Here is a 25,565-nt window from a genome sequence, read left to right on the forward strand (position 1 = left end):
ACATTAAAAAAAAAAGATTTATTTATTTTAGAGAGAGAAAAGAGAACACAAGAGTGGGAGGGGCCGGGCACAGAAGGATAGGGAGAGAGAAAATCCCAAACCAATCCCTGGCTGAGCACGGAGCCAGCCCAGAGCTGGATTTCACAATCCTGAGGAGATATGACCTGAGCTGAAATCAAGTGTTGGGAGGCTTAACTAACTGAGCCACCCAGGTGCCCCCAAAATAAAACATTTTCTGATGGACATATTTCAACTGCATGGTGGTGTTTGTTAAATAATGTTTAACTTTATTTATTTATTTTTTTTAAAGAAAATATTTTATTTATCCATTTGACAGAGATCACAAGTAGGCAGAGAGACAAGCAGAGAGAGGGAAAGCGGGAAGCAGACTCCCTGCTGAACAGAGCGCCTGATGCAGGGCTTGATCCCAGGACCCCAAGACCATGACCTGAGCCAAAGGCAGAGCTTTAACCCTCTGAGCCACCCAGGCACCCCAATAATGTTTAACTTAAATGTTCACTTTTAAATTGGATAATTTGAAATAACAATTTTAAAATGTCATTATTGCAAAATGTTGGTAATTGCACTCTTTGCAACCACTCAGGTGCATGATGAAGAATTTTACTGTCAACTACTTACAGTGTTTGAGAAAATAGTTTTTCAAGGTTCTTTTCAAAGGCATGTAATTTTAAAAAATTGAGGACTATTTCTGTGTATGACCTGGCCCCCTTAATTTCCTTATGCTCATGTTCTACTACTCTGTCCCATATTCAAACCATTCAAGCCCCCCGACTCATTGCTGTTCCTCTAACAAGTCAAGAATCCCCGTCTGCCTCAGATCATTTATACTTAGTTTGTTCCTCTCCCTGGAACACACTACTTCAAGGACCACAATTATTGTTCATGTATCAACAGAGGCCTTCCTCAGTCATCTCTGATTTCTTTTACTCTTATTTTGTCTTTATAGCACTTATCACTCCCTAGCATATATTTACTGTCAATCAACTTATTGTCAATCTCTGTTATATTGCCAACTCCTAGAAGGCAGAGATCTCCTTTGCTTTCTGCTGTTAATTTCCAAAACGCTCCCTAATACATAGTCAGAGGACCATTATTTTTGACCGAATAAATGAAAAATATTTCGAGGTGGCTTATTTTAAGGACTTGTGCAAGCTCAAAGAATAACAGTTCCTTGGCAACACTGTCAGAAGACGAAAGCACTTCATGATCCTAACGTTAAAACAGCCGCTGCGCAACATAAACATCCCGAATACTTGTTTTCAAATAAAGACAAACCTTTCTGAAAGCTGCTATTACCCATATTACTAAGGCATTTGGAACCCAACTCTCGCCAGGACACTAAGCGGGACTCTCAGGACGTAACATTGGGTAGATCCCGTGGCTCCCCAAACTGACGCACAACTGATCCGCGGAAGCGACTTTTCAACATCCATCTGTCCTGCCAGCCCCACCACCCCCTCCACTTCCTGATGCAGGTCTGGGGTGTGGCTCTGGCATCGCTGCTTTGAAAAAGCTCCTCAGTTGGGTTTTCTGATACGTAGCAACGTCTGAGAATCAATCACCTGAAGAAGCTAAAAATAGCTGTTAAAGAGTTTCTTCCTCAGGGGAGCTTTTCAGCCTATCTCTGGCAGGCCTCCAATGAGGGTGGGGGGAAAAAGGCCCAGTCTCACGGCTCCCTTGGGGCACAACCACCCAAAGGAACGCAGCCGGTTACGGCACCAAGCCCCAGGAGGCCCGCACCTCAGAGCCAGGTTATAGCGTCCGACCCTGCAGCAAGCGAGGTTCGCGCCAGCCTCTGGGGACGGCGCCGCTCGGGAGACGCTGGCTCGAAAGGGACCGATCTGGCCTCCCATCCTACGCTTTCCCGCTGTGTCGGAGCTCGTTAACAAATGCCGCCCAAAGGCGGCTCAGCGTCAACGGCCACTGCTCTAAATGCTCCCAGCGAGCCGAGCAGAGGCAGCGTGGACCCCACTACACCAAGCCAGAGGTCGGGAGCGGAGGAGGGGACGATCCCGGCCGGCGCCCCAAGTTCCCGCCTCCCTCAGGAGGACGCCGTGCGTACGTGCGCGCACCGTGCCCGCCCTCTCTCAGCCGCGCGACGCGAGGGCGGGGGCGCCGCGTGCGCGCGCGCTCTCGTTCGTTCGCTCGCCTGCTCGCTCTCGGCTGCCGCTCTCGCTGCGGCTGCGGCTGGGGCTGGGGGCGGCGGCGGCGGCGGCGGCGGCGCGGGCGGCGGGCGGCGCGGGGCGGTCCGGCGGGTTCAAAGAGGAAAACATGGCGGAAAACAAAGGCGGCGGCGAGGCTGAGAGCGGCGGCGGGGGCAGCGGTAGCGCGCCGGTAACTGCCGGGGCCGCCGGGCCCGCGGCGCAGGAGGCGGAGCCGCCTCTCGCCGCGGTGCTGGTAGAGGAGGAGGAGGAGGAAAGCGGCAGGGCGGGCGCGGAGAGCGGCGCGGTCGGGCCCGACGACGGGGGGGTGTCCGCGGCCTCCTCCGGCTCGGCCCCGGCTGCCTCAGCCCCTGCGGCCTCAGTGGGCCCTGGAGTTCCCGGGGGCGCGGTATCGACGCCGGCCCCAGCTCCAGCCTCGGCTCCCGCTCCGGGTCCGTCGGCGGGGCCGCCTCCTGGACCGCCAGCCTCGCTCCTGGACACCTGCGCCGTGTGTCAGCAGAGCTTGCAGAGCCGGCGTGAGGCGGAGCCCAAGCTGCTGCCCTGCCTTCACTCTTTCTGCCTGCGCTGCCTGCCGGAGCCGGAGCGCCAGCTCAGCGTGTCCATCCCGGGGGGCAGCAACGGCGACATCCAGCAAGGTGAGCGGGAGGCCCTGCCCGAGGTCTGGGCCGAAGGAGATTTTCGGGGCCGAGGACGATCTGGGGAACGGAGGTGCTCGGGCCCAGTGCTGCTTGGAACGGCGCGATTCCGAGGGGTCTAAGAGATGAAAGACACGGCCTCGGGACAGTTTCCAGAGAAGGTGGACCGCCAGAGATAAGGGGAGGGTGAAGGGAGGGGTGCCGGCGGCGAGAGGCTGGGGGAGGGGACACCGGCTGCAAGGGAGGTTTGGGGTGTGCGGGTACTGGTCGGGAAGGCGTGGACTACGGCCGAGCGCAGGTTCGGGAGCTGGTGGACTCGTACCGAGGGAGGAGAGAGGGTCTGGGAAACCGATCTGAGGTAGTGTGGGAGAAAAGGCCTGCAGCGCGAGAGGTGTTGAGGGAATCGGTAAGCGGTAAGGGCTGTGAGGACGAATTGCTTTGGAGGGAAGGACTTGACCTGTTCGAGGCTAGGGGAGAGAAGGACTAGGAACCAAACAGAGGAGGGTAAAGGGTATTGGAGAGTTTGGGGCTGAGAGAAGCTGTCTGGTGGAAAGTAATTTTAGGGTGACATTGGGACGGAGTAACTCCGGACGCGAAAATAGGTTTGAAGGGCCTTCTTGCTTAGGGAAGTATCCCAAGGTTCAGGGGTGAAGGAGAAATGAACTTTGAAGGGAATTGGAATTCAGAGAAGCTGGGTTTCATTGTACATTAATGAGTCCCTAGTGTTCCAGACAGTGTGCTAGGATTGAGTAAAATACTGAGTGAAGAACTCATTCATAATCATATAGGTGAAACACAAACCCAGCGTGCGGCAGTGGCGGTGGGTACATGGTACAGTGGTTGTGACAAATCAAGAGAAGGTCAGGGGATTTCATTGAAAAGGAAACCCTTGAGAAGGTTGCTTGAAGGGTGAGTTGCTCACTGGATTGGGGAGTTTTCAAGGCACAGGGTACTTTACACATCCTTGGAGCTAAAGGTTAACTAGTCATTATCAAACACATTAATGTTCCAATAGTGAAACGTACAAATATCCCACTAATGGGGTAGACATAAATAACTTACCACAATTCAGGGTGGGTTTTGTTGTAAATTTATGAAAAACTTTAAAATTTGAAACTCTTGAAATTTGCCACTGCAGGTAAGGGGTGGCTGACCTGTGCTAAAGGGTTTGGGATTCATCCAGTAAAGTATATCTTGTACAGTGTAGGCTAAAAGGAATCCCTGAAGGGCTTTTTTTTTTTTTTTTCCCAAAAATTTTATTTATTTGACAGAGACAGTGAGAGCAGGAACGCAAACAGGGGGAGTGGGAGAGGGAGAAGCAGGCTTCCTGGGAGCTGTGAGCTCGATATGGGAATGTGGGGCTCGATCCCAGGACCCCGGTCATGATCTGAGCCAAAGGCAGATGCTTAACAACTGAGCCACCCAGGCGCCCCCCCCCCCCAAGGGCTTTTTTTATCAAGAGGATAAAAATCACATTTGTGATCCAAAGAGAACACTTGGGGGTATATTGAAGGGTCAGGGGAGGCAGGGCTGGAGGAGACAGGGCTGGAGGAATCTTGACAATAATATAAAAAAATGAGCATTTGGAATTAATAAATGACTGGTAAGAGGTTTTAAAGAAGGAAGTATTTTGGATTGGGGAAAAGGTATGGACTTTGTGAGATACATTTGGGTTTGGATGTCTGCTTTGTATGTCCCACTTGTGTTTTGGACAGATTAATTTTTCTTAGCCTTAGTTTTTTCAATTGTGAAATAAGGACAAAATTACCTACCTCATGGGGTTACTGATGGAATGAAGTGTGTAAAGTGACTAGTACATGGTAGTTATTAATGAAAAGGCAGCTAATTAATTAGTAGTAGTAACTAATTCTTGGTAGCCATGGGAATGTGGATAGGGGGTGTCAAGATTGGTGTGGGGCAGACAGATGTGTCTAGGCTGAGTTCCAAGTTTCTTGTTTGACGGGTGGCAGTGCTATTAATGTAAATAAACGAATTCAGGAACAGAAGCAGGTGTGTGTGTGTGTGTGTGTGTGTGGTGGAAGGAGGATATAATGATTTCAGTTATGGATGTTTTGGGTTTGAAGTATTATTGAGACATAGAGGTAAGAGTGTTAGGTTAAGAATAAGGATTTGATTGATGTTGAACATACTAAGTGATAATGGGTGTATAGAGGGTACATAATGGGTGTATGACTAACTGCTTATGGCTTCATGAGTATAGTAGGACGTGTGAGATTCAGTGTTCTTGTGGGACCCTGGATTAGGTGAGAGATTTAGAGAGGACACAAGATGAAAATTGTGTTTGACTGATGTGTCTGAGGGACTTGAGGTTATGAAATTGGCTCCTTGGTATTTATGCAGGAGAGAGAGAGAGTAATAGTCTGTCAATTCACTCTTCATTCTCCATTCTTTGTTTTTGCACTAGGAGCAGTAAGTAGATGGGACTAAATATTGTCATTTTTAAGGTAATGTTGCTTTCCAGTCAGTACCTAAAACAAATTAAGTCTGGAAGTCACCATAGTTTAAATAGGGAATCTAGAAAATAATTTGTTTGTCTTAACTCCTGTGTGTATATCCTTTGCTTTGCTCTTTAAAAAAAGTAAGCCTGCTGTTCTAGAAGAGCACTGTGTTTGGGGTCAAGGGACATAGTTCTACAGTTGTTTTCTGTAAAGGAGGTTTATAATGTTTCTGTGTCTTAGTTTATCTCTATAATGTAGCTAATAGTTCTTTACTATACTTCCTATATCTCATTAAGTCAAATGAAATAATAAATGAGAAAGTACTTTTTTTTTTTTTTTAAATTTTATTTATTTAACAGACAGAGATCACAAGTAGGTGGAGAGGCAGACAGAGAGAGAGGAGGAAGCAGGTTCCTGCAGGGAGCCTGATGTGGGGCTTGATCCCAGGGCCCTGGGATCATGACCTGAGCTGAAGGCAGAGGCTTTAACCCACTGAGCCACCCAGGCGCCCTTGGGAAAGTACTTTTATAAACTGGGAAATGCTTTGCAAATATACGGTATTATGGAACACTGGTTCCTTCTCTGGTCTAGGGAGTCATAACTGGTAACTTAAGTCAACATGTTAAGTGGTTTTGAAACAACGACAAGTGCATTATCCTTCCTACTAACTGGCCTTTTTTCTGTTCCTCTAACACACCAAAGTTATTCACACTTTTTAGCTGTTTCTTCTAGATCAGTGGTTCTTCCAAGTGTGGTTTCTGGACCAGCAGCATCACCATCATCTGAGATCTTGTTAGGAATACAAATTCTTGGGCCCCACTCCAGACCTTCTGACCAGCTGTCTGTTTTAACAAGTCCTCCAGGTGATTTTGATGCACACTAAGTTTAAGTACCACTTTTCTTTAGTGAAGGGTTCCTCACTTCAGATGTTGCCTCCTTAGAAAGGCCTCTGACAGACCTTCAGGTGTTGTCTCCTTAGAAAGGCCTCAGCTTTAGACCTTAGAAAGGCTTTTTTTTTAAATTTAAGGCTTTATTTTTAGAGTAGTTTTAGGCTTAGCAAAATTAGAGGAAGATATAGGGATTTCCCATTTATCTGCACACATGCACAACCTCCCCCAATATGAATATCTCCCACCAGAATAGTACATTTGTCACAGTTGATGGACCTGCATTGACCTATCATAATCATCCAAAGTCCATAGTTTACATTAGTGCTCATTCTTAGCGTTTGTACATTTTGTGGGTTTGGAAAATGTATAATGACATGTATCCATCATTATAATATCATACAGAGTATTTTCATCACCCTGAAAATCCGGTGCCTGGCTATTTTTAAAGTAGTCCCCCAGGTCACTCTGTTACTTACTATTTTTTTTTCTTTATAGCACAGCTAAAATTTAAAATGTTTTGTTTTTATTTACTCGTTTATCTGTTTCCTACTAGAATATTGTAGAGCAAATATTCATTATCTTCTGAATGAATAAGAATCACCTGGAGAACTTTTCAAAATGCCATTTTGGGAGTTTCAGAAACTCAGTTGATTTGGGCATGATACTAGGAATCTCATTTTTTTTTTTTTATTTAAAGATTTTACTTATTCATTTATTTTATTTTATTTATTTATTTATTTTTTAAAAAGATTTTATTTATTTATTTGACAGAGAGAAATCACAAGTAGATGGAGAGGCAGGCAGAGAGAGAGAGAGGGAAGCAGGCTCCCCGCTGAGCAGAGAGCCCGATGCGGGCCTCGATCCCAGGACCCTGAGATCATGACCTGAGCCGAAGGCAGTGGCCTAACCCACTGAGCCACCCAGGCGCCCTATTCATTTATTTTAGAGAGTGCTCATGAGAGCAAGGGGAGGAGCCAGAGGGAGAGGAAGAGAGAGAATTTCAAGCAGACTGCATGCAGATATGATGCGCAGTGCAGGGCTTGATCTCAGGACCTTGAGATCATGACCTGAGCTGAAATCAAGAGTCAGATGCTTGGGGCGCCTGGGTGGCTCAGTGGGTTAAGCCGCTGCCTTCCGCTCAGGTCATGATCTCAGGGTCCTGGGATTGAGCCCTACATCAGGCTCTCTGCTTAGTGGGGAGCCTGCTTCCCTCTCTTTGTCTCTCTGCCTGCCTCAGTGCTTTCTTGTGATCTCTACCTGTCAAATAAATAAATAAAATATTAAAAAAAAAAAAAAAGAAAAAAAGAGTCAGATGCTTAACAGACTGAGCCACCTAGGCATCCCTAGGAATCTCACTTTTTAACACGTACCTCGTGTGACTCTGATTCTGGTACCAACTATACTTTGAGAAACATGGATTTAGATTTTTTTTTTTAAGATTTTATTTCTTTGAGAGAGAGAATGAGAGAGAGAGAGCACGAGAAGGGGAGGGTCAGGGAGAAGCAGACTCCCTGCTGAGCCTGATGCAGGACTCGACCCCAGGACTCCAGGATCATGACCTGAACAGAAGGTAGTCGCTTAACCAGCTGAGTCACCCAGGCATCCCTGGATTTAGCTATTTGGATAAGAAAGGCTGATCTATTTACTGCTGAAGTATTTGGAAAATCAAAATAGATAAATCAGCTAATACTTGTTGAATCTCAACAGTAAGCTTTTAAAAATGCTTTGTGACTTTTAAAAAATTCTGTTTTAGGTTGAGTTCATATAGCTGTCAGTAGTGGGTATGTATAGATCTGTAATGTATAGTGTGTGTATAGATCTTGTAATAAAATACAAATTTGTATTGATGCATCCGAACAAACTCTCAGATGAACTTTTGAAAGGAATGAGAACTTCATAGTAGGGCATATCAAGACAGCATGGTTTTATGCATAAGGAACTGGATTGAGAATAACTTGCATCATGTTCTGCTGTTAATTGGTCTGTGACCTTGGCTAAAGCACTTTACAGCCTCTTCAGGTTCTCTGCAGTATGAACAGTTTGAGTTCCTATCCTGTAAAATTCTATGATTGTATTGTCTTTTATGCTAACTTTTTGTATGTACATCACTTTAGTACTCTTATTTGTGGGAAATGATGGAAGAATCAGCATGGAAAAATTCTATTTCTGAACCTTCAGCTTGTTGTGAAAAGTCTGAGATGGCAACCTTAAATGGGATAAGTGGTAAGGGATACCTCTGAGTGTAGTGTGAAGAACACCTTCTCAGAATAGTTCTGTGTTTTATCACAGAACATGGTGAGCCACTCTGGGGAGTTGTCTATTGGAGCCCTTGAAAATTCTTGCCCCAGGAGTGTATATATACTATATGGCAATTTGCTAGTTCTGTGGCTTATCTATTTGGGATTTTTTTTGGGTCCTACTTTCTCTGATGACCTATTTACATAAACAGGCTTGAGTTTTCGAATGATAATATAGTCATCAGCAAGCATCCATTAAAGATGTATTAAAATTGGGGCGCCTGGGTGGCTCAGTGGGTTAAGCTTCTGCCTTCAGCTGAAGTATGATCTCAGGGTCCTGGGATGGAGCCCCACATCAGGCTCTCTGCTCAGCAGGGAGCCTACTTTCCCCTCTCTCTTTCTGGGCCTGCTGCTCTGCCTACTTGTGATCTCTTTCTCTCTCTGTCAAATAAATAAATAAAATCTTAAAAAAAGATGTGTTAAAACTGAAATACTTTAGTGGTTGGTTAAGTGGTCTGTGGTTGGTTAAGTGCACACAATTTAAGAGAGTACCTGAATTCATTTTTGAGCTTCACCTTTTACTATTTGAATGTCTATGAATAAGTTACTTAACATCTGTAAGTTGAGAGTAATATTTACACCTACTGCATAGTGTTATTGTGAGGATTCAATGAGTTAATACATTGTAAAGTGCTTCATATAGTGCCTGGCACATGGTAAGACCCCCAAAACTATTATTTCTGTTGTTTTCCAGTTGTCTTTATGACTACCTGTATTCAGTAAGCAGAAAGAAGAGGAAGGAAGGTAAATTGTTGGCATTTTTCTAGGCTTTTCTGACATCTAGTAATATATATATAGCACACCTGACAAAGTCCTTTGCATTCCAATCTTGCCAGCTACTTAAAATTTATAATGTGAAAACTTGTGAACTAATGTTGTAAGACCTGTCTTTATGAGGTATGCTATCCATCAAAAATTTTGGAAGAATCTAACTGGTTTTTATTTCCTTATCTATATTCTTAGCAGACACTAAATGAGAATACCTTAAAGTAGTGATTCTCAAAGTTGGTCCTTATAATCTTGAGGGGATTACTCTTATATGCCTTGAGACATGGGCAAAGTTAAAACTGTTTCCATAATAATACTTATTCATTATTTGCCTTATTTACTGTTTTGATGTTTATGTTAGTGATGCAAAAGCAGTGATGTGTAAAACTGCCAGGGATTAAGATAGTACCTCCAAACCATAGTAAAAGTCATTGTATCTTCACCACCATACACTTAGAGTAAAAACAAACAAAACAGCAAAAAAATGCGCTAGTTTCATTTGTCTTTGATGAAGCATTAGGACATTTTATAGAATCTTGATTTTTAATAATTCTGTGTGATGGAATGGGAAATGTGCATAAAATGCTTTTGCTGCAGACTGAAGTATAAAAAAGAAAGTACTTGTACAGTTGTTTGAATTCCAAGCTGAATTAGCTTCTTTATTTTCATGGAAAATAACTTTTACTCAAAACAGTGATTGACGAGCTATGGTTTTCAGACATGTGTGTTTGGCAGCCATTTTCTCAAAAATGACTGAATTGAGCCTGTCAATTCAAGGAAAATAACTGATATATGTTGCCAGTGATAAAAAAAATTGAGCTTTTAAATAAAAATTAGAATTTTGAAAAAAATTTGTATATGCAACTATAAGTTTGATTGCTACTCAGTATTTAAAGGCTTTTCTGATGAGATTGGTAGTGTAGGAAAGTATCAGTTTTTTAAAAAGATTTTATTTATTTATTTGACAGAGAGAGAGCACAAGCAAGGGGAGCAGGAGAGGGAGAAGCAGGCTATCTGCTGAGCAGTGACACCCCTCCCTGGCTCCCCAGGACCCTGTGATCATGACCTGACCCAAAGGCAGTGCTTGACCGACTGAGCCACCCAGGCACCCTCAGATTTTTTTTTTTTTTTTTTTTTTGATAATGTGCAATGAAATGTCAACATTTGGAAGCTCTACACAGTGAACCAGTATTTTCCATATGACTAGTTGACCAGTGCAGTGCATTGTGTTACAAAATCATGCAAAGGAAAGATTCAAAGTGTATAACATAAAGCAGACCAGTAGATTTTAATGTAAGGGAGTAGTTAAAGTTAGTAATTTCTCCTGACATTTAAGAAATAAATACACTTTAGGGGAGGGTGGTAGGGGACGTTTAGTCAGTTAAGGATCCAACTCTTGATTTTGGCTCAGGTCATGATCTCAGGGTTGTGAGATTGAGCCCCATGTCTGGCTCTGAACTATGTGTAGAGCTGCTTAAGATTCTTTTTCCCTGGGGCACCTGAGTGGCTCAGTTGGATAAACAGGGTCCTGGGATCAAGGCCCGCATGGGCTCCCTGCTCAGTGGGGAGCCTGCTTCTCCCTCTCCCTTTTGCTGCTCTGCCTGCTTCTGCTCTCTTGCTTTGTCAAACAAATAAATAAAATCTTAAAAAAAAAAAAAAAGATTTTTCCCCTCTGCTCCTCCCCACCCTTCTGCTCATATATACACAAACTCTGAAAAAGAAAAGAAAAAAATATATACTTTATATACACACACACACACTTTATGTATACACACACACACATATATATATAAACATTACATACACATATACATATATTTATATACACACACATTTTGAAAATTTTGAGTAGTCTCTATGCTCAGCATGGGCTCAAACTCATGATACTGAGATTAAGAATCGCATGCTCTGGGCACCTTTTTGGCTCAGTTAAGTGTCTCTCCTTTTGGCCTAGTTCATGGCCCTAGGATCAAGTCCTGCATCAGGCTTCCTGCTCCATGGGGGGCCTGCTTCTCTCTGTCCCTCTGCCTGCTCCTCCTACCTGTGCGCAGGTGTGCGCGCTAGCATTTGTGCGCGCGCGCTCTCTCTCTTTCTGTCAAATAAATAAAATCTTAAAAAAAAAAAAAATCACATGCTCTGCCAACTGAGCCAGCCAGGTGCCCCACTCTTTAAATTTTGTATTAGAATCAAACAATATCCATGTTGTTGTTTGAAAGGCCATTAAAATAATCTTCCCTTTTTTAAAATGCATAGCTTTTCTCTTCATATTCTTCAATAAAACGGTCTGTCACAACAGTTTAAATGCAAAAGCATATATTCAGCGATCTGAATATATTAATTAAACCAGACATTAAAGAGATTAAAAAAAATGTAAAACATTGCCACCCTTAACCAAAACCTTTTTGTTTTGGAAAATATAGCTATTTCTCATAAAATTGTTGTTTAAACATGCAGTGGATTTATTTTTACATGAACTAACAGACCCTTTAATTTTAATAAAATGAAATTTTATCAACTATTACAATATTAATATTCTAAAATTCTCAGGTTTTATTTCTAATATTGCACATATTGATGGATAAACCCATCTAAACAAAAACTCTGTGAGATCCTCAGTAATGTAATAGCAATAAACAGATCCTGAGACCAAAGAAGGACAATAAGAAAATGATAATGTAGTTGTTGGGAGGAATGTCAGATCATAGGCTAGTGGAAGGTGGCAAATTCTTACTTCATACTGAATAACTGAAGTTGACATTTTTTAAAGAGTTCACTATGAGTCTTTTGATTTTATATTATTTTATTTTTTCATATTTATGACGGGTTGACAGATCTATCACTTTACTTTCCTGAGGCCAGGTTCAGAGTTGGGTTCATGGTGTTCGATACGTTACCTATGACTGTGTTGTGGCCAGAAACGGAACCTCTCTGCCTAGCCAGCTTCTGGAATGGACATTAGTCCCAAAGGGAAGTGGGGGAAGAAGAAAACCATGGATTGAGTGAACATTAGATGTATCATTCTTAGGAAAATGTTTGAAGCCTATGCCTTAGGCATAGGTGAATAGCAGGAATTATGTGGTACTAATGAATAATACTTTTTGAATGCTTATTATATGTAATTTATGTTGCACTTTTGTGAATTATTTGTCTTTATGCCTTCTGTTTTTCTTTAGCTTGCTCACATTTTTAAAAATTTTGATTTACAAGGATTTTTTTTTTTTAAAGATTTTATTTATTTATTTGACAGAGAGAGATCACAAGTAGACAGGGAGGCAGGCAGAGAGAGAGAGAGTGAAGCAGGCTCCCTGCTGAGCAGAGAGCCCGATGCGGGACTCGATCCCAGGACCCCGAGATCACGACCCGAGCCGAAGGCAGCGGCCTAACCCACTGAGCCACCCAGGCGCCCCACAAGGATTTTGATAAGTTCTGTATACTGATCCTTTGTTGATTATGTAAATTGAAGATTTATTCTAAGCCCACTATGGCTTTGTGTGGTAGCCAGCTTCCAAGATGGCCCCAGTGTTCCTCTCTCCTGGTATCACATCCTAGAGTCTCCGCTATAGTGACTCGGAACTATAGAGTCACCAAGGTGACCAAGAGAATACAGTAGAATTAAACAGTGACTTCTGAAGCTAGGTTATTAAAGGCACACAGCCTTTTCCTCACTCTTTGGTTCCCTTGTTCTAGATGAAAACAGTTGACACTGTGGCAATCCTGTAAAGAGGCCCAAGTGGATAGGAACTGAGGCCTTCTGCCAACATCCAGCACCAGTTTGCTAGCCATGTGAATGAGCCACTTTGGAAGTGGATTCTCTAGCATGGTCAGGTTTTCAGATGACTGCAGTTTTGGCTTACATTATCACTGCGGCCTTGTTAGGGGCCCTGAGCCAGAACTACTTGTCAAGTCACTCCCAAATTTTTGACTCAAAGAAACTGTGAGATAATGTGTTGTTTTAAGCCACTAAGTCTGAGGGTGATTTGTTATGCAGCAATAGATAACTAATACACTTGACTTTTTTCCCTGTTTTTTTTTTTTTCCCCTTTTACTGTAGCTTTATAATAAGCAATAAGCTTTGTTATTCATTTAGGTAATTTTACTCTCTTCCACATATACCTTGTTCATCTTCAAGATCTTCACACACTTAAAAAATTTTTTTAGAGAGACACACACACAGCAAGCTGGAAGGAACAAAGTGGGAGGGAGAGGGAGTAAGAATCTGAAGTGGACTCTGTGCTGAGGGCAGAGCCCGATGTGGGGTTGGATCTCCCACGGCTTGACCTGAACCGAAGGCAAGAGTGGGATGCTTAACCAACTGAGCCACCCAAGTGCTCTGCTCTTACACATTTTAGAATCCTGTGATTCTTATTTTTGAGGTATTATTTTACTGCTGCTTGGTTCTTCTTCTTCTTCTTTTTTTTTTTTTTTTTAAGATTTTATTTATTTACTTGAGAGAGGGTGAGAGAAAGAGCTTGAGAGGGGAGAGGGTCAGAGGGAGAAGCAGACTCTCTGCCGAGCAGGGAGTCCGATGTGGGACTTGATCCCAGGACTCCAGCATCATGACCTGAGTGGAAGGCATTTGCTTAACCAACTGAGCTACCCAGGCGCCCTGATTCTTCTTACTCTTGATCATAGTGGGTGGTGTCTACCAGTGTTTTATAGTTTGGGATTGTGAGCATGTTTAGCAGGGCTATCCAGACCTGGCTTGTGGGAACCAGTCTCCTAAGAGTATTTTGCCTTTGCTTCTGTGAGGTGCCACCAATGCAAAATCACAAGTTAGTTTTCAGTTTGGCATTTCTTAGAACTGCCAGATGTTGATTTAGGGTGTACTTTACTTTATGGGCTTACCTGTATTTGGAAATTTCTCAGGAGAAAATTTTCCTTCCTTTGAACCCAGGCAGTGACAGACAACTTAATTTCTAGGTTATTGGTCAGATTTATTTTCTTTTATTTAAAAAAATTTGTTAATTTGAGAGAGAGTGATTGAGAGAGAGCACACAGGAACAGGGGCAGAGGGAGAAGCAGACTCCCTGAGAGTCTAAGGCGGGGCTCTGGGATCATGACCTGAACTGAAGACAAACTCCCTGTCACTGAGCCACCAAGATGCTCCAATATTTATTTATTTTTTTAATTTTTACTATTATTATTTGCTTATGCATCTTTCCAACTAAGGGTATAATTATTCAAGCCTAAGGGTCTTGGTTTTAATTACCGTATACATCCCTAGCCTCTCATGTTTTCCTCCTTTGTTTGTTCCCTGTTTCTTCATCCTAAGAAAGATCGTTGAGAATAAAATTTTTGAGCCTTTGCTTTTTTTTTTTTTAAGAGATTTTATTTTTAGGGGCGCCTCAGTGGCAGAGTGGGTTAAAGCCTCTGCCTTCCGCTCAGGTCATGATCCCAGGGTCCTGGGATCGAGCCCCGCATCGGGCTCTGTGCTCAGTGGGGGGCCTGCTTCCCCTCCTTCTCTCTCTGCCTGCCTCTCTGCCTGTTTGTGATCTCTGTCTGTCAAATAAATAAATAAAAATCTTTAAAAAATTTTTTTTTAAAGATTTTTATTTATTTATTAGTCAGAGAGAGAGAGGGAGAGTTGAGCACAGGCAGACAGAGTGGCAGGCAGAGGCAGAGGGTGATAGCAGGCTCCCTGCCGAGTGAGGAGCCCGATGTAGGACTCCGATCCCAGGACGCTGGGATCATGACCTGAGCTGAAGGCAGCCGCTTAACCAACTGAGCCACCCAGGCATCCCAAGAGATTTTATTTTTAAGGAATCTCTATACTTAACATGGGGCTTGAACCCACAACCTAAAGATCAGGAGTTGCACCCTCCACCAGGTTGAGCCATCCAGGTGCCTGGAGCCTTTACATTTTTTTTTTTTCCCCAAAGATTTATCTATTTGGGGCACCTGGCTGGCTCAGTGGGTTAAGCCGCTGCCTTTGGCTCAGGTCATGATCTCAGGGTCTTGGGATCGAGTACCGAATCGGGCTCTTGGCTCAGCAGGGAGCCTGCTTCCCTCTCCCTCTCTCTCTGCCTGCCTCTCTGCCTACTTGTGATCTCTGTCAAATAAATAAATAAATAAAACCTTAAAAAAAAAGATTTATCTATTTATTTGAGATGGAAGTGGGGGAGGGGCTGAGGGAGAAAGGGAATCTCAAGCAGACTCCCTGCTGAGCATGTAGTCAGATGCAGGACTGGATCTCAAGACTCTGAGATCATGACCGGAGCCAAAACCAAGAGTTGTAGATACTCCCTGAGGCTCTCAGGTGGCCCTGACCTTTGCATTTTTGATGTTCTCTTTTATTTTTTAAAAATTTTATTTATTTATTTGACAGAGAGGAGAGCCGCAGGCAGAGGGAGAGGGAGAAGCTGGCCACTACTGATCAGGGATCCTTATGTGGGGCTCTTATCCCAGGATCCTGGGATCATGACCTAAGCCGAAGGCAGGTGCTTAACTGACTGAGCCACCCAGGCACCTCAATGTTCTTTTTATTTTTATTCTTCTACTTAAATGGGAGCTTGACTAGATATGAAATTTTAGGTTAAAAAAATTTTTTTTTCTCCGAACTTTGAAGATAACCTCTTTTCCAATATTTTAAGAAATCATTGTTGGTGGTACTGGTCTGATTTTGCTTCTTTGTATGACCCCAGTTGGGTTTTGTTTGTTTTATTTACCTCTTCCTGGAACTTTTTAAGAATTAAACAAAAAAATTTTTTTAATATAATTAATTTATTTATTTGACAGAGAGAGAGAAATCACAAGTAGGCAGAGAGGTAGGCAGAGAGAGAGAGAAGCAGACTCCCCGCTGAGCAGAGAGCCCGATGCAGGGTTCCATCTCAGGACCCTGAGATCACTCCGAAGGCAAAGGCATTAACCCACTGAGCCATCCACGCGCCCCCTCTCAAATTTTTTTTTTTTTTTTAAGTAATCTCTATACCCAGTGTGGGGCTTGAATTCGTGACCCCTAGATGAAGAATTAACATGCTCCACCGACAGTGCCCCTCTGGAACCTTTTAATATCTGCTTATCCTTTTTTTTTTTAAGTTTTTATTTAAAAAAAATAGAGAGAGAGAGAGAGGAGCGCATGAGCAGGGGGGGAAGGCAGAGGGAGAAGCAGACTCCCTGCCAAGGAGGGACCCCGATTTGGGGCTGGATCTGAGGACCCTGGGATCATGACCTGAGCTGAAGGCAGATGCTTAACTGATTGAGCCATCCAGGGGCCCCATCCTTGTTCTTAAATATAGGGTGTGTCTCTATTGATTATTTTCCCTCTTTTTTTAATTGTTTTTTTAAAAAAAGTTTACTGTGCTTTTTCTGTTAGTCTCATAATCTTTATTTATAATAACAAAATTTTAAACTTTTAAAAAAATTTTATTTATTTGACAGAAAAAGACAGTGAGAAAGAGGGAACACAAACAGGGGGAGTGGGAGAGGAGGAAGAAGGCTCCCCATTGAGCAGGAAGCCTGATGCAGGGCCCTGTGATCATGACCTAAGCCCAAGGCAGATGCTTAATGACTGAACCCCCCAGAAGCCCCCCAAATTTTAAAACTTATTATTATTATTATTATTTTAAATAAGGATCCCTCCTTTTCTTCTCCCTCTGCTCTTTCTGGAACTGTTACTGTTTGGATGTTAGCCTTTGAGGGGTCACACTCTCTCCTATCTTTTTTCTTAGGTCTTCCTTCTCTTTGTTTTCTTCTGCAGCTGATGTTCTGAAAGACCCCCTTGACTTTATTTCTTAACTTTTCCTTGATATCTTGATCTTTTTGTCTTAGAGGCTTCTTCAGTGGATAATCTTTGGTTCTCTTCCTGCTTGAGTGAGGCACTACAATTCTGATTGAGGGTTCTGTGTTTGTTAATTGTTGGACTTCACCTTTTTTTTTTTTTTTTTTAAAGATTTATTTATTTATTTGACAGAGAGAGAGATCACAAGTAGGCAGAGGCAGGCAGAGAGAGGGGGAAACAGGCTTCCTGCTGAGCGGGGGAGTCTGATACGGGCCTCAGTCCCAGGATCCTGAGGGCTGAAGGCAGACGCTTAACCACCTGAGCCACGCAGGCGCCCCTGCACTTCACTTTAGACGAAGAGTTGGCAAACTATGGCCGAAGGGCTGAATCTAGCCTGCTGCCTGTTTTTGTATGACTGATGAGCTAAGAATGATTTTTACATTTTTAAGTGTTTGGAAAAAAATCAAAAGAATATTTTATGACATGTCAAAGTTATATGAAGTTCGAGTTTGTGTTTATAAATAAAATTTTTGGAACAAAGCTGAGTGTTTATGTATTTTCTAACTGCTTTCACACTACAGTGGCAAATGACTAGTGACAAGGACTATGTGTACTCACTGCTTTGTGCTTCTGTGTGGTGCACTACAAATTGCAGTGATGCAGTTACAACTTGTTAGGCATATGTGTGGCTGTTGCATGACACACACAAAATTTTTTTTTAAGGTTTTTAAAATTTATTTGACAGAGATCACAAGTAGGCAGAGAGGCAGGCAGAGAGAGAGGGGGAAGCAGAGAGCCGGATGCGGGGCTTGATCCCAGGACCCTGAGACCATGACCTGAGTTGAAGTCAGAGGCTTATTAACCCACTGAGCCACCCAGGCAGCCTATGAAAATACCTTTTTTAGTTATATGTGCGTACCTATCATTTCGAACAAGAAAAGTAGATTTCAAATGTCACACTTTTTTTTTTTTAAGATTTTATTTATTTTGTTTGTCAGTGAAAGAAAGCACAAAACAGGGGGAGCGGCAGGCAGAGAGAGAGAGAGAAGCAGACTCCCCGCTGATAAGGGAGCCCGATTTGGGACTCGATCTCAGGACCCTGGGATCATGACCTGAGCAGAAGGCAAACTGGTGCCCCAGTTTTTTACTTTTTAAAAAATCTTTTAGTTGTTTTGGGGGCTCCTGGGTGACTTAGTGGGTTAAAGCCATGGGTTAAAGCCACTGCCTTCAGCTCAGGTCTTGATCCCAGGGTCCTGAGATGGAGCCCCACATCGGGCTCTCTGCTCTGTGAGGATCTGGCTTCTTCCTCTCTCTCTCTGCCTCTCTGCCTACTTGTGATCTCTGTCTGTCAAATAAATAAATAAAATCTTAAAAATCTTTTCGTTACTTGAGAGAGAAAGAGCATGAATGATGAGGCAGTTGGGAGGCGGAGAGAGAAGCAGAGCAGGGAGCCTGTTGTGGGCCTTGATCCCAGTGGCTTGATCCGAGGACCTTGGGATCAGAACCTGAGCTGAAGGCAAGACACTTAACTGACTGAGCCACCCAGGCACCCCTAATTTTTAACTATTATGAATGTGTACATCTCTCTTTTAAAAATTTTTTTGGTAAAGATTTTATTTATTTGAGAGAGCGAGCGAGTGTACAGGGTGGGGAGGGGTGGAGGGAGAGGGTGAAGAAAGGAATCTCAGCAGATTGCACTAAGTGCTGAGCCTGAGGCGGTGCTGGATCCCACAACCCGGAGATCTGAGACCCTGACCTGAGCTAAAACCGAGAGTCTGACACTAACTGACTGAGTCACTTTTAACATATATCTTGAATATATGCACACATTTTCTCTTGGTTATGTATATTAGAGTGGATGTGCTGTGTCATAATAAAGTTGCACATAAGTTCAGCTTTACTAGATATTGCCAGTTTTCTGAAGTGATTGTATCAATTTACTCTTCTACCAGCAGTGTTTGAGATTTTCGTTGCTATATACCCTTACTAATAATACCTGGTGTTCCCTTTCACATTTTAGCCATTCTTATGGGTGTGTAGTAGTATAATCTTATACTTTAATTTGCATTTCCGTGATGATCAGTAAAATTAAACATCTTTTTTATGTTTATTGGCCTTTAGATATCTTTTATTATGATGTGCCTGTTCAAGTTGTACCTGTGTTTTTTGTCCTATGGGTTTATCTGCCTTTTCTCCAGCGCTTTTGTAGAATTCTTTATATATTCTAAGCGTTGAGTCCTTTGTCAGATATACATCCTGTTCTGTGGCTTGCCAAATAATTGTGGTTTTTTTTGTTTTTTTTTAAAGATTTTATTTATTTATTTGACAGAGAGAGATCACAGTAGACAGGCAGGTAGAGAGAGAGGGAAGCAGGCTCCTTGCTGAGCAGAGAGTCCGATGCGGGACTTGATCCCAGGACCCTGAGATCATGACCTGAGCCACCCAGGTGCCCCAATAATTGTTTTTAAAACCGGAATTTAATTTGGTTTTTGAATAAGTAGTACTTTCACATGGCTCACAAGTTAAAATATACAAAATTAAATTGTGAAGTCTCCCTCCCACTCTTTATCCTCATTCAGCTCCTATCTCCTCCAACATATAACATGTGTTAATAGTTTATTTTTTCTTCCAATATATCTAAACAGTTTTTAAAAAATATTTTATTTATTTGACAGAAACCAAGAGAGTACAAGCGCGGGGGGGGGGGGTACAGCAGAGAGAGGGAGAAGCAGGTTCCCAGCTGAGCAGGGAGCCTGATGAGGGGCTCTTATCCCAGGACCCGGGCAGGGATCATGACCTGAGCTGAAGGCAGTTGCTTAACCAGCTGAGCCACGCAGATGCCCTTATCCAAATGATTTTTTTTTCTTTTTTTAAAAGATTTTATTTACTTATTTGACAGAGAGATCATAAGTAGGCAGAGAGACAGGCCGAGAGAGGGGGAAACAGGCTCCCTGCTGAGTGGAGAACCCTTGGGGCTGGATCTCAGGACTCCCGAGACCATGACCTGAGCTGAAGGCAGAGGCTTAATCCACTGAGCCACCGAGGTGCCCCTGATTATTTTTTTTTTTTTTCTTAAAGATTTTTATTTATTTGACAGGTGAGTGAGAAAACAAGTGCACAAGCAGGGGGAATGCCAGGCAAAGGGAGAGAAGCAGTAGCCCTATGTGGGGCTCCATCCCAGAACCCTGGGATCATGACCTGAGTCGAAGGCAGATGTTTAACTGAGCAACCCAGGCAACCCATCCAAATGATGTTTGACAAGGTTGCCAAATCCATTCAGTGGAGGAAAGTTTTTTTTCAACAAATGATGTTGGGACAGTGGGTTTCCCACATGCAAAAGAATGAATTTTGACTCCTTCCTCATACCAGATAAAAAAATTAATTCCAAATGGATTTAAAATATAAATAAAAGCTAAACCCATAAAACTCTTAAAACATAGGACTAAATCTTCATTATTTTGGATTTGGCAGATTTTCAGATAGGCTACTAAAATCATGAACAACAAAAATTGACAAATTGTACTGCATCAGAATTAAAATTTTGTACATCAGGGGTGCCTGAATGGTTCACTTGGTTAAGCAGCTGCCTTCAGCTCAGGTCATGATCCCAGGGTGCTGGGATCAAGCCCTGCATTGGGCTCCCTGTTCAGCAAAGAGCCTGCTTCTCCCTTTCCCTCTGCTGCTCCCCCTGCTGGTGCTCTCTTTTTCTCTTTCTGTCAAATAAATTAAATCTTAGAAATTTTTTTTGTACATCAAAGAATATTTTCAAGAAGTTGAAATGGGAGAAGGTATTTCTTGGTTATATATCAGAAAAGAGTCCATTACCTAGAATCCATAAAGAATACTTACAACCTAACAATAAAGACAAAGACTCCAATCGAATGATCCAAAGATTTGAGTAGACAGTTCTTCAAAGAAGCTAAACACGTGGCCAATAAGCAGATAAAAATATGCTCAAGATCATTAGTTACTCGAGTTGTAGATCAAAACCACAAAATACCCGTTTACATCTACAACAATGGCTCTAATAAATCAGAAAGTGTTGGCAGGGAATTGGAGAAATTTAAACCCTTGTGCATTGCTGGTGTGAATGTTAAATGGTGCTGCCACTTTAGAGAATATTTTAGTGGTGGTGGTGATTGCACAACATTGTGGATGTAATTAATGCTACAGAACTGGATACATAAAAATGGTTAAAATGGCAAATTCTGTATATATTTTACCACAGGTGAGGTAGAACAAGGTGGTGGTGTGGCCTTTCAGCTCTCAGATTGGAAACTAATATCCTTCTTGTGGTTTATTGTGTGCTGTTTTTCTCATTTTAGTGCTTTTTGTTGGTGATTTCACTGTTTAAAATGACCCCCCAAGCATAAAGCTGAAGTGCTTTGGTATTCCTACCTTCAAGAAGTCTATGTGTGCTTTATGGAGAAAATACATCTTAGGTATAAGCCTTATATATTGTGATTGGCGTTATACTGCTATTAGCTGAATTCAGTGTTAGTGAACTAAGTATATATACTAAAGTGTGTTTAAACAGAAATATACATAAAACAAGCTTATATGTCACAAAACAAACTGAGGGTTGCTGGGGGGAGGGGGTTTGGGAGAAGGGGGTGGGATTATGGACATTGGGGAGGGTATGTGCTTTGGTGAGTGCTGTGAAGTGTGTAAACCTGGTGATTCACAGACCTGTACCCCTGGGGATAAAAATATATGTTTATAAAAAATAAAAAGTTAAAAAAAAAAAAAAAAACAAGCTTATATGTTAATTGGTTGATAAAAATCTTGGGATCAGAGGCTTGCAGGAATCTAATGCTGTATGTCTCCTAGTGATGATTCAGTATTCAGTAATTTGGTTTTTTGTAGCAACTTCATAGAATATAACTTCTGTGAGTAATAAGACCTGACCCTATATAAGAATGAATAAAAATTACTTTGTGTAAATGGCAACTTTTAATTTTTTCATTTAAAAATGTATCTTGGAGGGATGGCCTGGGTGGCTTGGTCCTTTAAGCATCTGCCTTCGGCTCAGGTGATGATCCCAGGGTCTTGGGATCGAGCCCCGCATCGGGTTCCCTGCTCAGTGGGAAGTCTGCTTCTCCCTCTCCCTCTGCCTCTACCTGCTTGTGTGCTCGCTGTCTCTCTAATTAAAAAAAAAAAAAAATGTATCTTGGAGATGATCGTTTGTTTTTTTCTGAAATCTCTTCGATCTGATGCTAATGGAGCCACTCGTTAGAAATATGTAAGGACTATATTGAGATACAATTCACAAAGCATGTAATTCATACATTGGAAGTATACAGTTCAGCTGTTTTTAGTGTATTCATAGAGTTGAGCAACCACAATCAATTTTAGAGCTTTTTTATTACCCCCTTAAGAAACCCTATACCCATTAGTGGCCATTCCCTATTTACTCTCACTACCATCCCCCAGACAACCACTGATTTATTTTCTGTCTTTACAGATTTGCCTATTCTGGACATTTTATATAAATGGGATCAAAGAAAGAATGTGTGGTCTTTTGTGGTTTGCTTCTTTCATTTAGCACAGTTTTCAAAGTTCAGACATGGCTGTAGTGTGTCAGTACCTTTTTTTAAAGCTTGAATAATATTCCATTTTATGTCTATACATATTTTATTTACCTATTCATCAGTTGGTGGATATTTTAATTGTTTCTCTTTTTTGACTCTTAACGAATAATGCTGCTGTGAACATTTTTTTTGTACAAGGCTTTGCATGAACATATGTTTTTATCTTTTTATGTGTGCGTATGTATGTGTGCGTGTATATATATATCTAGGAGTGGAATTTCTGGATTATACAGTAACTACATTTCATTTTTTGAGGAACTGCCAAAACTTTACAACGTGGCTCTACCATTTTATATTCCCATCAGCAGTGTGTATGGGGGTTTCAATTTTTCTGTAATCTTGCCAACAGTTATTATGTCTTATTTTTTAATTTGAGTGTAGTTGACATACATTACGTTAGTTTGCAGTTGTATAACCTAGTAATTCAACAAGTTTTTAGGTTATGCTGTAATCACCACAAATGTGGCTGCCTACCATTTGTCACCAAATAGAGCGGTTACAGTACTGTTAACTATTACCTGCGCTGTATCTTTTATTCCAGTGATTTATTCATTCCATAATGTCATTTATACCTGTGACTTACTCATTCCATAATGGGGAAGCCTGTATTCTTTTGCTTCCCTTCACCCATTTTGCCTGACGCCCCCCATCCTTCTCCCCTCTGGCAACCATCACTTTGTTCTCTGTATTTATAGGTTTGATTCTGCTTTTTTGTTTGTTTTTTACACCATAAGTGTAATCATATGGTGTTAGTCTTTCTCTGTTTGACTTCTTTCATTTAGCATAATGCCCTCTAGGTGCATTCCTGTTGTTGTAAATGGAAAGATCTTATCCTTTTTTATGAGTGAGTAATGTTTGTCTCTGTGTGTGTGTGTGTGTGTCTGTGTGTCTGTGTGTGTGTGTGCGCGCGCACCCTTGCATGTGCGTGCATGTGCACATGCCAAATCTTCTTTATCCATTCGTCTATCAGACATTTGGGTTGTTTTTATGTTTTAGTTATTGTAAATAATACTGCAGTAAACATAGGGATGCATCTATCTTTTCCCAATTAGTGTTTTTCTTTGGGTAAATACCTAGTAGTGGAATTATTGGATCATGTGGTATATATTATTTTTTAAAAGATTTTATTTATTTATTTGACAGAGCATGCACATGCACACGAACAGGGGGAGGGGCAGAGGGCAAGGGAGAAGCCCAGTGCAGGACCGGGTCCCAGGATCCTGAGATCATAATCTCAACTGAAGGGCAGATGCTTAACTGACTGAGCCACCCAGGGGCCCGTGGCTGTACCATAATTACATCTTTTTAAATTAGAGCCATTCTGGTGTGTTGAAGGTCATATTTATTGTGGTTTTGACTTGTATTTTCCTGATGGCTAAGGATGTTGAACATCTTCTCATGCTTATTGTATTTGTATGCCTTCTTTGAAGAAATGTTTGAAAAAATGATTTTTGCTCATTGTTTACTTGGATTACTTGAAATTATTGTCAGTTTTTATACGTTCTGGATACTTCTGGATACTGTATTTTCATTTCTGATTTGCATGTATCCTCTTTTCAGTTTTTTGGTGGTATTGTTTGCCACACAAACTTTTGAATATGTTGCTATTGTTTAACTTTTTATTTATTTTATTTTATTTTTTTTTAAAGATTTTATTTATTTGACAGAGATCACAAGTAGGCAGAGAGAGAGGAAGAAGCAGGTTCCCCGCTGAGCAGGACCCCGGGATCATGACCTGAGCCAAGGCAGAGGCTTTAACCCACTAAGCCACCCAGGCGCCCTAACTTTTTATTTTTTTTTTTTAAAGATTTAATCTACTGGCATGTTGCAATATTTTAAACTTTTATTATTGAAAAAATATTTAACATGTTTTGCTATTTCATCCATTATTAAGTGTACAACTCATTGTCATTAATTACATTAATAGTATTGGCAGCATTGAAGTTTTGTGCTGAAGCCAAATTTTGATGAAGTCCTATATACTTTTTATTTAGTGCTCTTGTGTTTGATGCCGTATCTAAAAAAACCATTGCCTAACTCAAAGTCAGTTAATAAGTGTTATGTTAGTTTCAGCTGTACAGTATAGTGATTCAGCAGTTCCACATACTACCTGTCATTATTATGACAAGTACATTTCTTAATCCCTATTACCCATTTAACCCATTCCTCCACACCTCCTCTTTTCTAGTAACCATCAGTTAGTTGGTTCTCTATAATTATGAGTCTGTTTGGGCGCCTGACTGGTTCAGTCAGTAGCCCTCTTGCGACTCTTTATCTCTCAAGATTGTGAGTTTGAGCCTCACGTTGGATGTGGAGCAGAATAATGGCCCTCCGGGGTGCCTGGGTGGCTTAGTTAGTTAAGCATCTGCCTTCCGCTCAGGTTATAATATCAAGGTCCTGGGATTTAAGCCCCACATCAGGTTCCTGGCTCACTGGGGAGTCTGCTTCTCCTTCTCCCTCTGTCCCTCCCCCTGCTCGTGTTTTCACTTCCAAATAAATTTTTTTAATAAGGTTTTAAAAAAAAAAGAATGGCCTTCCAAAGATATCTACCTCTTAATTCCCACAATCTGTTGAAGAATGAAAGATCAATGTACAAAACTTCATTGTATTTTTATGCAGTGAATGAAAAATGAATGTGAAATGATGGATAATCCCCCAAAGTGTAAGAAAGCAATTTCATTGACAATACCATTAGAACAAACCAAAATACAAACCAAACCAAAACAAAAAAACCCCCCAAAACCCAACCCAAAATACTTAGAAATAAACTTCCTACGTGTCAAAATCTATATTCTAGAAACAGGCTTTCTTTTAATTTTTTATTTAAAGTAGACTGCACATCCAATGTGGGGCTCAAACTCACAACCAGGAGATTGAGTCACGTGCTCTTCTGATATATTCAAATTTAAATTGTGTTCTTTTGTGGATGTGCATTGTTGGGTTGTCTATGTTGTCATTTTGTTTTTGTTTTCTTTTTAAATAGAGTCTGGCAGTCTTTGTCCCTTAGCTGGATTTTTGAAACCAT

The 25,565-nt window shown here is 41.7% G+C and overlaps 1 protein-coding gene across 2 annotated transcripts in view; it reads left to right on the top strand.

The window, feature by feature from the left end:
- The first annotated feature begins 2,161 nt into the window (after nucleotides 1-2,161).
- The window catches only part of TRIM33 (tripartite motif containing 33), a 117,644-nt gene continuing 94,240 nt past the window's right edge, over nucleotides 2,162-25,565 (top strand). For both annotated transcript variants that reach the window (XM_082685012.1, XM_082685011.1), the window contains exon 1: nucleotides 2,162-2,818. In XM_082685012.1, the coding sequence (XP_082541138.1) occupies nucleotides 2,293-2,818 (526 nt within the window). In that variant the 5' untranslated portion in view covers nucleotides 2,162-2,292. The remainder of the gene's footprint in view (nucleotides 2,819-25,565) is intronic.

Source organism: Mustela nivalis, assembly GCF_964662115.1.
Source record: "Mustela nivalis genome assembly, chromosome: 10".
NCBI lineage: Eukaryota > Metazoa > Chordata > Mammalia > Carnivora > Mustelidae > Mustela > Mustela nivalis.